Source organism: Macaca nemestrina, chromosome 9 (assembly GCF_043159975.1).
Source record: "Macaca nemestrina isolate mMacNem1 chromosome 9, mMacNem.hap1, whole genome shotgun sequence".
Classification (NCBI taxonomy): domain Eukaryota; kingdom Metazoa; phylum Chordata; class Mammalia; order Primates; family Cercopithecidae; genus Macaca; species Macaca nemestrina.
The window spans coordinates 86,460,886-86,474,062 of record NC_092133.1 but is presented as its reverse complement, the minus strand read 5'-3'; the positions used below and the strand labels follow the sequence as shown (position 1 = coordinate 86,474,062).

Sequence of the window (13,177 nt, the reverse complement as noted above, 5' to 3'; positions counted from 1 at the left end):
GAATATATTTTTAAAAATCAAATTGTACTCATTGTGCCTCTGTTGTTGAATTTCTTAAATGGATATTGCAATAGGTAGAGAATGATCCTGAGGTTGAAATGTCACTCTATTAAGAATGATTTAACTGTGTGATACACAGCTTTTTCCTTACAGACAGTGCAGATTTAAACTGCTCTGTGTACAGTGACCCTTGCAACATAAAAATATTACAGTAGAGCAATAAGGTCTGTTTTGAAATTTGAGCACCACGGTAGGTGACTTCCTTGAAGTTTTGGAGACGGCATGTTTGTTTTATTAATATGATCTTGGGCTACTAATATTTGACAATTCCCATTAATGTGTATTCTGTCCTTTTTGTGTGTTGGTATGGGCAGTTGTGTACATTGATTTGTTTAGTATAAAATGTATATTACATGATTGCTAAGCCTAGATTATGTATAGTTCGAAGAACTGCTACACTGATTTTACTGTTACTTGGAAAAGTTTGCAGGGGTGTAGTGAAAAGTGAGTTTTGACTTACCTTGCACAGTATAAAGGTGGAGAAGGAATCTTGTTATTGTACAAAAATGAAGGCAATCTTTCCCTTCTTTAAACCTTAGTCCTGATGTTTTTTTAAGGCAACATATGGTTTGAAGTTTTAGAATTTGGTTTGTTCTTGTGCAATTGCTTTTGTTCTGTGGCAGTTAAAGAGGACCCTTCTGCTGGCACTGTGAGAAAAGCAGTGGTACTAGGGAGTTTGGAAAATACTTTTTGAAGACAGTATTATGTAACAGATAGAAATATAGACTCTAGAACCTGATTATCTGGGTTTGAATCTTTTCCTTAACTCATTGGTAATCTTGGACAGCTTCCTTTCTTTCTCTCTGTCTGCTTTGACTGTTAAAAAAAAAAAGAAAAAAGAGAGAATAACAATAACAATAGTATTGATATGGTTTGGCTTTCTGTCCCCACCCAAATCTCATCTTGAATTGTAATCCATGTGTCAAGGGAGGAACCTGATGGGAAGTGACTGGATAATGGGGGCAGTTTCCTCCATGCTGTTCTCAGGACAGTTAGTTTTCACGAGAGCTTATGGTTTTAAAAGTGGAAGTTTTTCCTGTGCTTGCACTCACTTCCTCCTGCCACCTTGTGAAGAAGGTGCCCTTCACCTTCCACCATGATTGTACGTTTCCTGAGGCCTCCCTAGCCATGCCGAACTGTGAGTCAATTAAACCTCTTTCCCTTATAAATTACCCAGTCTCGGGTATTTCTTTATAGCAGTGTGAAAATGGACTCATACATACAGTATCTTCCTTATTAAGTTGTAAAGATTAAATGAATTAATAAATGTGAAATACTTAAAATAGTGCCCAGTGCCCAGTATCACTGTCAGTCATAATTACTATTTGTTTTCTGACCCAATTAAAAAATATGTATGTATGGGTATATATGTAATCTCAAAACAAAACTTGTCCAGAGCTAGCTGACTTTCCTTAAGGAGGCAGTAAATAGCATACGGGTTAGACACCACGGGCCATGGAGTGAGTGCCAGAGCCTTGCCGAGTAGCTCTGAGGTCTTGTGTGTCCACTCACAAGATGGGGTAAGTTGGGGATCACAGCAGTACCTTCTTCATGGGTGATGATATGTGTAAGATATTTGGCATACATCAGGCACTCAGTAGATATTAGCTATTCTTGTTACACGCCCACTAGCTAAAAGTTATGACAGAGATTCCACCAAGGCAGTAAGATGCTTGAAATGAGGGTCTGTGAGAACCATGAAGGAGGGTGTATAAATATTGATATGAAAATGTGATCTTTCACAAGTAAAGGCAGTTTAACAATTGATACCACAGGTTGACATCCCTGGTCTGAAAATCCAAAATCTGAAAATGTTTTAGCAACCTGATGCCACAAGTGGAAAATTCCATATTTGACCTCATATGTTGGGTCTCAGTCAAAACACAGTCAAAACTTTGTTTCATGCAGAAAATGTTGTATAACATTACCTTCAGTCTGTGTGTATAAGTTATGAAACATAATGAATGAATATGAAACATAAATGAATTCACGTTTAGTCTTGGGTCCCATCCCAACATATCTCATTGTGTATACACACAAATATTCCAAAATCCAAAATACTTCTTGTCCCAAGCATTTTGGATAAGGACTGTTCAACCTGTCATAAGCATAGCAAAATCGTTAGCTGTTACAAATTTTGTTTTATTGATGTTATGCTTTTGGTACCTTTTATACATTTTTAAAAATAAGCTTAAGGCCCACTTAATGATAAAATGTCTATAAAAATATAAGTACGGTATCAATATTGGGAAGAAATATAATTATTTCTCCTTTGAACACACTAGGGGGCACCAGACATCTGTCTAGGGGACAAACCGGGCAACATGCCCCTTGGTTCTAAGTGTAGGTAGGTCAAGATTGCGGTGTGGTTTCTCACAGTTGTATTCTGAGGTAGATGTACCAGATCCTTCTCTTGTACCTCTTCTGTGTCTTCTCTTTTGGCTTGATTTCCAGCCTCCTTGCTGTCCTGGATGATAGGATGTCCTGACTGGAATGTCCTGCCGATCTTGACTGACCAGTATGGAGTGAACTGGCATGACAGTCTTCTATGCTTGGGGGTTGAACTGAGCTCCTGCTGGCCTAAGATTGCAATAGGTGTTTTGACATTTGCTATTTTTTATTCCCATTTAACCTGCAATTAATTAAAATTTCTCAATCTTTTTGTGTAATCTGCCAACTGTTATAGCATCTGAAATTTATGTAGTTTCAAAAGTATAATGTACATACATTATTTCATTTAGTCCTCATAAAAAGTCATTATTTGGCTCATTTTGTGGTGGAGGAGGCAGATTCAATAATGTTACATTATGTTTTCTAAAGTTCAGGCCTCCCCTTATTAGTTAAAGGCCTGTAATGCACCTCTTTTGCCTACATTTAGTTTTCACTTATCTGTGGTTATCTTAAATCTGTGTCTGTTGCTGGGTTCTCCTCTAGTGGCCACCACTGGAGCCTGACAGGGGCTTTAGGAGTTAGAAAATGCCTTGATGGGTCGGGAATGTTGGCTAACACCTGTAATCCTAGCACTTTGGAAGGCAAGGCAGGCAGATCACTTGAGGTCAGTTTGAGACCAGCTTGGCCGACATGGCAAAACCCCATCTACACCAAAAAATACAAAAATCAGCCGGACATGGTGGTGCACGCCTGTAGTCCTAGCTAGTCTGGAGGCTGAGGCACAAGGATTGCTTGAATCTGGAAAGTGGGAGTTGCAGTGAGCTGAGATCACGCCAGTGCCCTCCGGCTGAGGTGACAGAGTGAGACTTTGTCTCAAAAAAAAAAAGAAAAAGAAAAAAATAAGATGAACAACACACTTAGTTTTATTTGGGTGCAGCTGTGACTTTTACATGTATATATTAAAGAAACAAATGAAAGTAGGAACATCAAAAACACTATTTCCTTCCTAGTAATGTAAAGACAGTTTAAGGCTAGACTTTTTTCCCGTCATAAGAATTCTTTCATAAGAAGGTACTTCTTTTGCCCAGCCTTTCCCACCTGGTCCTGGGGAAGCTTGGGACCAAACTCAGGGCTCCTGGTTCTTCCCATCAGCTGGCGTGCAGAAACCAGGCTCCTTACCGTCACCTGCTGGTGATGAACCCAAAAAATGGAGCTCAGACTTAAATCACACAATTTTTATTTTATTTATTTACCTTTTTATTGTTCAAAATAATGAGCTTTCCTTCTCCTTATCTTTTTTTTGTTATAAGATTCTAAATTAAGAACTTATCTGATGTTACAGCCACCCTCATTATGGGTCATTTTTTTGTAGTGAACCTTAACCATTTTTATCCAGTGGACAGAGCTAGGAGCAGTGCTTTAAAGTCATACGGGTAGAAGGAGTAGGAAATGCAGCAAGAGGTAGGCTCTAAATGAGATAGAACAGAAAGTTTCCAGAACCTATTTCTGGATGACCCCTTTTGACCATTTTCAAGCCATGCTTCTCTGTCTGTATCTTCCTTTTCCCTAACCCAATTATGAACTTCATTCATTCATTCAGCACTTAGTGTCTGCCATGAGGAGGCATTATACCAGTCTCTAGTGCTATAAAAATGGCTAGGACAGTGTCTGTCCCCAGGTGGCTTCAAGTCCAGTGGAGGACACTGGTATGGATTTCACAGTATGCTATACTTGATGGGCACTGTAGTAAAGTTCCCAGGTGTGTCCAAGATGTCACGGGATTGGGAGGGCCCTTAGAAGACAGGATGCCTAAATCTGGCTGGTCATGGGAGGTTTCTGTGAGTGGAGGTGCTGCATGAGTGAGGGTATGAAAGGTCTGCTGAATGTGTGGATATGTGTGTTAGGGGAAGGATTTGGGGACAGTACAGGAATGCAGGTGCACAGAGATGAGGCTGCATACATGGTATGGCACAGTGGTAGCTAGCTGTGTCTTTCCACTTATTTTGAACATCCTCGGAATGCTGAAAATTCTTCTAAAATATATTAAATGACAGCAACTAGCTTTCAGGGTTCCATTGACAAGGCACCCTAATAGGTTACAACTGGAGGAAGCATTGTTCCTAGTGTCGTTCAACTGGTTGTGCTGGGTCTGAGTTGCTTCTGACAGATGATTATTGCAGTCTCAGCCCCAGGCCCCACAGCCTGGGCCAGATTCTCATTCCTGCATGAATGTAGGGAAACCAGGGAGTGTTTTCTCTGTCTGCATCTGACTGGAATTTTAGGTTTATGTTTGTTCCCAGCTTCTCTTGTAATTGGCTGCCAGTGGAGTTGACAGCAGGCTGAATCTGGCAGTTCTGTGAGGAGCTAGAAACACAGCCAGTGAACACCATGCCCACCACTTCGTTTTATGTGGCTGCAGCTGTGACTATTACGTGTGTGGATTTTTTAAAATGAGAGAATAGAGAACATGAAAAAGTTATTTGTTTTCTAAAAGGGTAAATATTGGACTATTTACTGCTCCCTTGTGCTTTTTCTCTGTTAACTGGTCTACTTATTGAAATAACAGAATTTAGACATTTTGAGGTCATTTCTAATTTTTAAGATTTCAGCGTACTTGGCCCAGATCTTAATTCTTACCCACTCCCTACCAATTTTAAGTCAATCTGTATCTATTTTTGTTACTATCACGTAAAAGACTGCCATACCTAATGGCGGTTTACTATTTACAAATTTGTGACAGAATTTTTAAATTGAGATATTCCAACAGGTACCATCTGAAGACTAGGTGTCTTTACTCCTATGGTGAACACATTATTCGTAATAATTTACTGAGCATCCATTTGATGAGCTATCACAGTTTCTGTTCAGGTATACATGTTCAGATAGTTCTGTTAAACAGGGTACATTGCAATATGCACATTGTATTGGGCCACATATGTAACCTGTTTCTTCTTTCAGTGAACATAATAATAGTATCTGCTGCAGGGTTGTTGTGAGGATTTCAGAAAATGTATGTGGTTATATATAATACTATATCAGTTTATTAAGCACTTCCTAATCTAGGTTCTGTGCTAAGGTGCTTTGTATGTGACACCTTATTTAATCCTTCCCAGAACCCAGTGAAGTAGGTGCTGCTGTTCTCCCCATCTCACAGTGGAGGAAAGTTAGATGCGGAGGAAGTTAAGTTACTTGCTGAGGGTTCATGAGCTAGTAAATGGCACCAGGATTTGACTACAGCCAGTATGAGCTCAGACTTTTGTGCCTGTGCCTGCGCTTCTGCGTATGTCAAACCCAGTGTGTTCGTATACAGAATCCTTTACATCTGCTGGCCAGACAGACTGCTCAGCCTGCCAGACTACAGGACAGGCTGGTTAGACATGTTAAAGAGAGCACCTTAAAGTCTCTTGGCAGCATCTGGGATGGGGAAGACATGTTTCTGTGTATGTGTGGATGAACTTGGTTCTCCCCCTTTCCCTAGTGTGCTGTGGTGTACTTGTCGGCCCCACCTTCAGCTGTGCTGCTTCAGTGGACCCTTATCAGATGGTCAGGTCTATTTTGGCGATAAGTCACATGAGGAAGTATTGCTTATGTAACAGAAGAATCTCTTCGCCTCTCTGTATACGTGTGGTTTTATAACCGTGGTATTTTCTGTCTTTAATATGTGTATAATTCTACTGGGGCGATTTGTCTTCACAATGATACAAATACTTGTAGGCAATAATGATTTTCCCCACCACTTTTAGTCATCCTTTAGCCAAACTGAATAAATGTTTGGCCCTTTTCATCTTTCTTTATGAAGCGGAAGGCACTAGAATACAATCATTTCTGTAGTGGCTTATGTGGTTTCCTAGGTGCTGAGTTCTGTGGTGACAAGATGCCTATATATTTTAGGAGGGAGGGAGGAGGAGGAAGCTGAATCTTGTCGATGCAGAGTGATGTGGTGGGAAATTTAACAGCCACAAAGATCGACTGGCTAAGTCTAAGGAAATGGTCGTCATATATCAATGAAGTTTAAAAAGTGATACCCTGTATGTAAAATATTTAATGACCTTATTGTGCCAGACTTCTAAAGGCAATATATTCTGGTGTTTTTATTTCTCCTTCTGTAAAATTATCTTGGAGAAATTGCAAAGTGAAGTATGTTTAAGTGGCTGTGATTCTTCCAGCGTTTATGTTATCCACAAGTTTACTAAATACAAGTATCCTTTGTTATGCAGAAGTTTGGCTCTGAGTTCATAGTTTTGATACTGAGGACTCTCTCATTATGTAAACTGCTTGATTGCTGAATTACAGAGTGAGTAGCAAGAATTCAGATATGTGTATCAGGAAAGTATATCTGTTCAGTTTCTAAGTTTTGATAGTAAGGGATACCTATATGCCAAGGCTTCTTGGCTTTGACATTATTGACATTTGAGACTTGATAACTTTTTACTGGGGGGTTTGGGGGCTGTCCTGTGTGCTGTAGAATGTTTAGCAGCATACCTGGACTCACATGGAAGATGCCAGTAGTAGTATATCCTCCCGACTCCTTCCACAGTTGTAACAACCAAGAATATCTCTAGGCATTGTCAGATTACCCCAGGGTGGGGTTGAAGGGACAGAATTGCTCCCTGTCAAGAACGGTTGTTGTACACCATTGCATTTAACTAAATTTGTAAATAACGTGAAACCCAGAAGACTCATAGCCACCTAGAGATACTTCATTTTGTCCATTGCACAGTGATAATTTTTAAAGAAGAAAAATACCAGTGGAGAAGAAGAGATTGCTTTTAGAAGTTAAGCACAAAAAGGACATTAAATTTTTCTATAAAAAGAGTATCACTTATTAAACTATTGTCAGATGATAGCTATTTCCTTGACTTGGCCATATACTGCCTCTTCCATTTGCTGTTCTTCTCTGGAAATGACCAACAGTGCTTCATTGATCTTATTTATAGGTCCTTTACTACCGTGCAGTGCAATTTCAGATCACCAGTTCTTATTGATCACAAGAAAATTTCAGCTAGCCCTTCCTTTTATTACCTTGAAGAGTTGAAATTTTCAACAAGGCAAGAGTTTATCAGAGGATGTGCTTTAAGGCCCACCAGCAGCTACTCAGATACTAGCATTGGGCTCTGTGCTGGTTTTGTAATGGACAACACACCATACCTCTGACCAGGCAGCATGTGTAGTATTACCCTTTCATTTTCTCTTGCCTTGCCTCAGACATTCTCTCTTACTCTTGCATAGTCAGTGGCAGATAAATGCTGTATATGTGTTGCCGCTCTTAATTCCTGTGAGTTTTTTTTTTTATTGTAGTTTGAAAGCATTTCTCTGTATTATTGTTTTATTCCATTTCCACCATTTTGTGAAATTCAGAGCATCAGTTGCACCATGCCAAATGAAAAAAGTCATCTTTTTATTTTGAAAGTGAATAGAATTTGAGGCTTTTTTCCCCCACTCATGACAACTAGGGTCCATTATAGTTATATAAATGCAAAATTAGTCTCGTTAAATGGGTGCACCTTCTCCACAACCTTGGTGTGTTGCTAAGACTTTCAGATATTTAGATGAAATATATTTCCTTCTGAAATATAAGTGTTCGCCTTATTTTATATCTGAAAGTATATTACTAAATTTGTAACTTAGAGTTTATTCAGTGAACACATTTTTTTGAGTGGTAGCACTATCAGTGCTTATATATTGCTGATGCCTCTTCCCCCAGTTAAGTAATCAGTAATGTGAACCTGATTCAGTGATTTTTGACCCAAAATTTGCTTTATGTTTAAGGTACTTTGTTGTTTTATGCTGTGATTATCATATCTTTAGCACAGAAACAGTAATTATAAATAAAATCTATTTTTTGTTACATAGTATTGCTGTTGTGAAGACACTCAATTATATTGAAATTTTTACTGAATCTTTTCTAGAACTAATTTCATGTATTACGAACTAGCAGAGAAATTTTCCCTTAGGGTATGCCAGAAGAGGAGAAAGTAGTTTTGATAATGAAATGAGACCTTAAAGAAATATTTCTAGAGCAGTTGTAATAATTTACATAAGAAATGAATTGAGATGGCCGGAGAAGAGAATTGTTTTTCCTCTTTGAATATCCGTGTTTTGGGTAATAATGGCAGCATTAACCTAAGAGACCATTTTAATTTGCCCGTTTTTTCTTGTACATTATCAGGAGCTATCTTTTTAAATCTATCTTGTGATCAAAATAATGGAAATACGATTTTTATTTTTATGGTAGGAGATGGAATAAACTGAGACTGCAGGACAAAGAGAAACGTCTGAAGCTGGAGGACGATTCTGAGGAAAGCGATGCTGAATTTGACGAAGGTTTTAAAGTGCCAGGTTTTCTGTTCAAAAAGCTTTTTAAGTATGTACCATGTGTTCTTTCCTTTCTATTTGCTGTCAAGCCATTATGTACAAATTAACATTTTAGGAATTACATAGTAGTTACCTGTGGGCCCTGAAGGTACTTGCAGCAATTTATTGCAAAAACAGATACTGTCAAATGAAATTATAGCCACGTGCTGTTCATAAAAATTGGATGATAATAAATTGACTAAAGTGTACATTGGGTATGTTTGTAAACTGATGAATCTATATGGACCTGTCTCAGCAGACTAAAAGCAACACATTTAAAAGCCATCTATGTTGAATAATTTTTTTGTTCTTAGTAATTTTAAGGTGCCAAACTCCTAATTTCTTAAATCAGATTAATAGGAAGAGTTGCATATTAAAATCAATATTGGGAAGGATTTTTTTTCTTATATGTGGGAATAAAAAACTTTTGAGATGTTTTGAGTGTCTTATATTGTACCTGAGGGTACAATATTTTTGAGCTGACCAAATGCACATCTAAATATTTTATGTAGGATGTCATTCTAATGTCAAAAGAGAAGATATGGGCAACACCTTGACGATTAAGTTGCTGTCTGAAGCTAGGTTTCATGTGTAAGTGGCCAAGCATTGGAGATGACCGGATGCTGCCTGATAGATGCGTGCATGTCATCTCTCAGGGCTGGCCGGTCTCCAGTGATGAATGTAAATACTGAGGAACATTTTCAGTCTCATCACTCCTGGGATTTACTTAACAAGATACTTTAGGAAGGCTTCTTAGATGCATGTAGGAAGTTAAACCATTACATAGCTTCTTTCTGTCTCTTTTGTATAATCAATTTGTAGTTGGGAGCAGAATGCAAAGTTCTTTCTTTGAGATGATTAAGTTTAGTCTTCTTTATAGATTCAGTTGTCAGCCATGCCCTAAACTTGTGGAAGAAGTTTACTTAAAAACAGCATGCTCTTTATATTTTCTCTCAAAGAGCTTATATTACAGTTTTAATTTTTCTCTCCATGGGGGAGTGGAGAGCGAAGAGTAGTTATTTTATCCCACTAAACATTATAGAAAGCCAAACTCTGAAGATGTGAAGTGACTTGATGTGATTGCTTTAACTGGACAGAGGAACAGCCATGCAGAAGTTGAAATCCGAATCTGTAGTAATATTTGCAGAGAGGTGGTTGCTTTGTTTATTGCTTCTCCCAAATGAAAATTAACTATGGAAAGGTAAATAAAGGCCACATTTATTGGCAACTCTTTTTGTTTTCTCTAAAGAGATTGTTTATTAAGAAACAAGCCAAATACCATCAGTGTTGTACTAGCAAAAGGAACACCCAAATTGTAGATTAAATTGATTTTAAAGAGACAGGATGCTTCTGTGTATGCGTAGTAAGTGATTTGGCAAATATCCTCAAGGATCAAGTTGAGTCTGCATTTTTGTATAAATGTCAGATTTTCTAGCAAAGATATTTCACAATTAATAGAACTAAACTTTGCTGACTAAAAGTATTTAGGATTCAGTGTATTGACAAAACTCTATAGTAGTTAATATAAATAATATTTGTTTTTTAAAAATTAGTCTTAATTGCACATTCCTGGAAAGTAATGTGTTTTTTAATCTCTGCAAAAACAGGATTTTAAATATTTTATAAATGTCATAAAACTTCTGTTCATTTTCTTTTGCTGTATGAAAAAAATTAACAGGATTGATAGTCTCCATTTTTCTTTTATGATTACATTTTAGCGGGGCCAATTTAATTTTAAACTGTAGATGTATTTTTTTACTGTATTTACTGCATTCTATGGAATTGAATTAACAGGGTATAGAGTTGCACACAAGGGAGTCAGAAGGTACAATTAGCCATTTAAGTACTATTTTCTGCAAGATAATGTTTAACACTTACATTTCTGTTTTGAAAGTTTGCCCAGCAAGTACATTTGTCTATCTAATTTAGCAGTCAAATGACAAACTTCAATCTTTTGAGCTTACCTTCAGCCACACTAGTAAATGCAATCTTGGGTTAGTGTGGCAATGCCAATGCACACCAATTGTCTGTGGTCACATAGTGATGCCTCAGTCTCAAGGGATAGCAGAATAAATTTTTTATGTTGTTTAGTTACAAAAATCTTTAACTGTCCCTAAAAAGTAATTTTTATATGCTTTTCAAAAATTTTGAAAACTAGATTCTATAGTATGTTTTTTATTTAAACTATGTAATTGGTTTACACTGTTTATTATTAGGAAGGTAAAGCAATGAAACCAAAGTTAGTTAGTGGCACCGCTGAAACCTGAGTCAGGCCGCTTACTCCTCATCTAGCAATACCAGCTATGTATACCATCTACCAGCTGTGTGGCTAGTGCTTTCAATCTGCAAGTGAATTTCCTTTAAATACCATCTGAGGGCCTTCATGTGTTGTGTGGAAAGAAAGAGCCACTCTTTGCTGTCTTTGTAACTATCCCTAGTTGTTAGGGATCACTACTCGAGATACGACTTACATGCTGCCTAGTAAGATATTTTTTTTAATGTCGTTTTCTTAGTGCTGTTCATCTTCTTGTAAACACATTCACATGCTGTTTGGAAGCCCTCAAAGATTAGATTTGTAGATGAGGAAACATCCAGCACATTGTATGCTGCCTCTCCTGGGCCACACAGAATCTAGTTGTCTTAACCCCCTCTCAGGTTCCTGCTGAGAGATCCCCTTTCAGGGATCCTATGCTATTTACCATTCCTTTAATAATTTCTCAATTGCTCCTCTCCATACTCTCCCCACTTTAATTAAGTTGATGAGCCCCAAGCAAAAAAGTTGTTGGACCCATGTAGGATGGAGGCAGTGTGGTGTAGGAATAATACACTAGAATAATCACTGGGAGATTTTGTTCCCTGACTGGAGGAGCTGGTCCCATGGTTGTTCTGTATCTCAGCAAAAAGAGGTCAATTGACTAGAATTTAGTGATTCTGGAAACTAATTGCACATCAGTTTTTTTGGAGAGCTTTTTGCAGTATGTCTTTTTCAAAAGTTGAGATTATTCTAGTGTAGCCAGTTCATGAACCAACTTTTGTTCTAAATCAGGGTTTCTCGACCTTGACACAATTGACGTCTAGGGCTAAATAATTTGTTGCTGTGGGGACTGTCCTGTGCAGTATCAGATATTGAACAGCTTCTTTGGCCTCTACTATTGCACTTCTCCAGTTGTAACAAAAATGTCTTTAGACATTGCCAAATGTCCTATAGGAAGAAAAATTACCCCTGGCTGACAACTATTGGTCTAGATCATTTCTAGAATCACTTTGGAAACATACAGTTTTGGATTTCAGCTCTGGCTTGCTCATTTTTTTCTAGCAATGTGACCTTTGGCAAGTTACTTAACCATTCTGAGCTTTTGTTTCCTAGTGATAAAGTGTGCTGATAATCTCCTTTGTGCAGGTTGATTGTGAGGCTATGTCCAAACCACCTGGCCTGTGCCTCCTCAGCAGCCTGCTCCTTAAGTGGTAGCCATTATTCTCTGATTATATACCACATATTTTTGGAATTTGTCCTTCTTCCCAAATTGAACCATCTTATATCTGTACTAGACTTCATCGTGTTTTGATTTTTAGTCCTTTTCTCCAAGGTGCATATCCAGTGTGTGTATTATAATTAGCAGACTTAATAAGCAGCAAAATTCTCATTCAGAGTTTTCATTATGTAATAGGTAATAATGGAACAGCTAGAGTCAAACTTCTAGAATTGCTTTGCAAAATACTGGGAGAAAGTTAATTATGATATATTTACTGAGAGGAGATTAAATAAAACCAGTTAAATGAGCTGAAGTCCAAAATGAGATTTTAGGTAGACATACCAGATACCAGATAGTAAATATTTGGGCAGCAAAACAACAAAACCATCTTATTTTAAGATGGGTAGCCCATTAGCCTTGATATTTTCTTTGAAAAAAAAAAAAAAAATCCTTTATCTTGCATCATTTATTTATTTATTTACTAGAGATGGGATCTCACTCTGTTGCCCAGTTTGGAATCCAGCGGTGCAATCATGGTTCACTGCAGTCTCATCCTCCATGGCTCAAGCGGTCCTCTCACCTTAGCCTCCTAAGTAGCTGGGACCACAGGCATGTGCCACCACTCCAGGCTAATTTTTTTTTTTTTCTGGTAGAGATGAGATCTCACTATGTTGCCCAGGCTAGTCTTGAACTCCTGGGCTTAAGTGATCCTCCTGCCTCGGCTTCCCAAAGTGTTGGGATTTACAGGCATGAGCCACCTCATCTAACCCATCATCTTTTAATTCAAGTGGTATTTGCTTTAGATTTTGTAACTTGGGATATAATCTTCATACCATTCCCTGTTGTTGTGTTTCTTCCACTCTCAGAAAATTTTTTTGTATTTTTCCTTTTTTAACTTT

The 13,177-nt window shown here is 37.9% G+C and overlaps 1 protein-coding gene across 6 annotated transcripts in view; it reads left to right on the top strand.

Moving 5' to 3' along the window:
• The window catches only part of LOC105486643 (ERCC excision repair 6, chromatin remodeling factor), an 85,283-nt gene that overhangs the window by 24,369 nt on the left and 47,737 nt on the right, over positions 1-13,177 (top strand). For all 6 annotated transcript variants that reach the window (XM_011749597.3, XM_011749592.2, XM_011749593.3 and 3 more), the window contains one exon: positions 8,687-8,815. In XM_011749597.3, coding sequence (XP_011747899.2) covers positions 8,687-8,815 — 129 coding nt within the window. The remainder of the gene's footprint in view (positions 1-8,686; positions 8,816-13,177) is intronic.